Source organism: Cucurbita moschata, unplaced genomic scaffold (assembly GCF_002738365.1).
Source record: "Cucurbita moschata cultivar Rifu unplaced genomic scaffold, Cmos_1.0 Cmo_Scf00026, whole genome shotgun sequence".
NCBI lineage: Eukaryota > Viridiplantae > Streptophyta > Magnoliopsida > Cucurbitales > Cucurbitaceae > Cucurbita > Cucurbita moschata.
The window spans coordinates 409,991-411,451 of NW_019268542.1; the positions used below are offsets into that span (position 1 = coordinate 409,991).

General features: G+C 39.6%; 1 protein-coding gene across 1 annotated transcript; it reads left to right on the plus strand.

Moving 5' to 3' along the window:
* Positions 1-1,461, plus strand: LOC111461952. The gene is made up of 2 exons (XM_023105594.1): positions 1-476; positions 732-1,461. The coding sequence occupies exons 1-2, from the start codon at positions 342-344 to the stop codon at positions 1,314-1,316; spliced, it is 720 nt and encodes a 239-aa protein (XP_022961362.1). The 5' UTR covers positions 1-341; the 3' UTR covers positions 1,317-1,461.

Sequence of the window (1,461 nt, forward strand, 5' to 3'; positions counted from 1 at the left end):
TCTCCTCTCCAACCAATGTGGGATCTCACACGGGTGGATAGAGAACGATATTCACCTGAATGGAAGGAAAGTCCCGTTTATATATCGCTCGGGAAATGGTAAGTTTCATCTAAAGATCGATTTTTGAGTGATATTAACATGAATTTTTTCGAAGTTTTGCAGGCACATTATGAAGAACGAGCATTTGGATCGAGTTACCGAAAAACAGAAAGCCGGGTTGTGACGACGAGTACACAAAACGAGATAAATCCGATGAAAAAGGAGGTTGAGACAATGAAAGGGCAGCATAATGACATTCAAACCTTGCCAGCGTATGGGAAATTATCTGTTCAGATTCAACGATGACAAGTTTGGAAGCTTTTGTCTTGCTCCACTGTCGATTTGAACACATGTGCAGCCTTTTCTACAAGACATTCTTTGTTTTATCGCATGTTGTCGTGCATACGGTCCTGTCAAACCAAGACAGAGACATTCTGGTACGTTGCAGCTCTTACCTTATCTTGCACAGCATAAATTTCTTTGCTGGCATTCAAATACAATGCATTAACAGCTTGGCCAGCTGTTAATGAGCTGAACCAAACACCAAAAGTTTGAAATTTACAGCTTAAACATTGAAAGAAAACACTGTCATATCTCTAATCTAATCCTATATATACACCAAACGAGAGAGAGCTTCGGTTTGTAACCCGACTCTTGAGCGTTTTGCTGAAACTTACATAACTTTTGGACAGGTTTTTGGATCATTGGACAAATTCGAGTCGAGTTTTCCCTTTCTTACAAAAGGTCTAACGATCTCGGAGTCTCGAGGCTTGGATGATCCAACATGTGGGAGGATCGATATGAAGGATAAAGAAGAGCTTATTAGTAGGATTTATGGAGGTGGTAACTATTGGCCATATCGGATGAAGTTGTCGACGGATCGGTTACGTTGGGATAGTCTCAAGATCTCGGAAGGCACGGAATTCGAGGAAATGATGTTGAGGAATATGAATGAAGGAAGCTATAGAGATTTGAATGAGATGATCCCTATTGAAATATCAATCTTTGATGTTGATATTTGTGAGACTTATAAGGTAAAGTTGGTGAAAAAAGAGGCATTTTGGTTTGAACCATTGCCTTTGGTTGGTGAGAAGTCGTCGAAGAAATATCAATCTTCGTTTGTTTATTCGATCGAGCCGTTTCGACACATAGTAAAGAAACGGGGTCTTGATTATGGACAAGAGATCGGTTTGCGTTGGTCAGGTAGCAAAACGATTGATCGGTTCGATTTTTCGATTTTGTCTTCTTCGAGGTTGAGTGTATACAACTTGATCTGAATTTTGGTGGTAGGAGCTTTCATGTTACTTGCTTAGATTTAGTCCGTGGGATGTCTTAGGAATTAAGAATTTTGTGGAGTGATTCCGTAAAAACAAGGTTGTCACGGTATGTATGACTACTATGCACGAATTTTTTTGTTTAAAA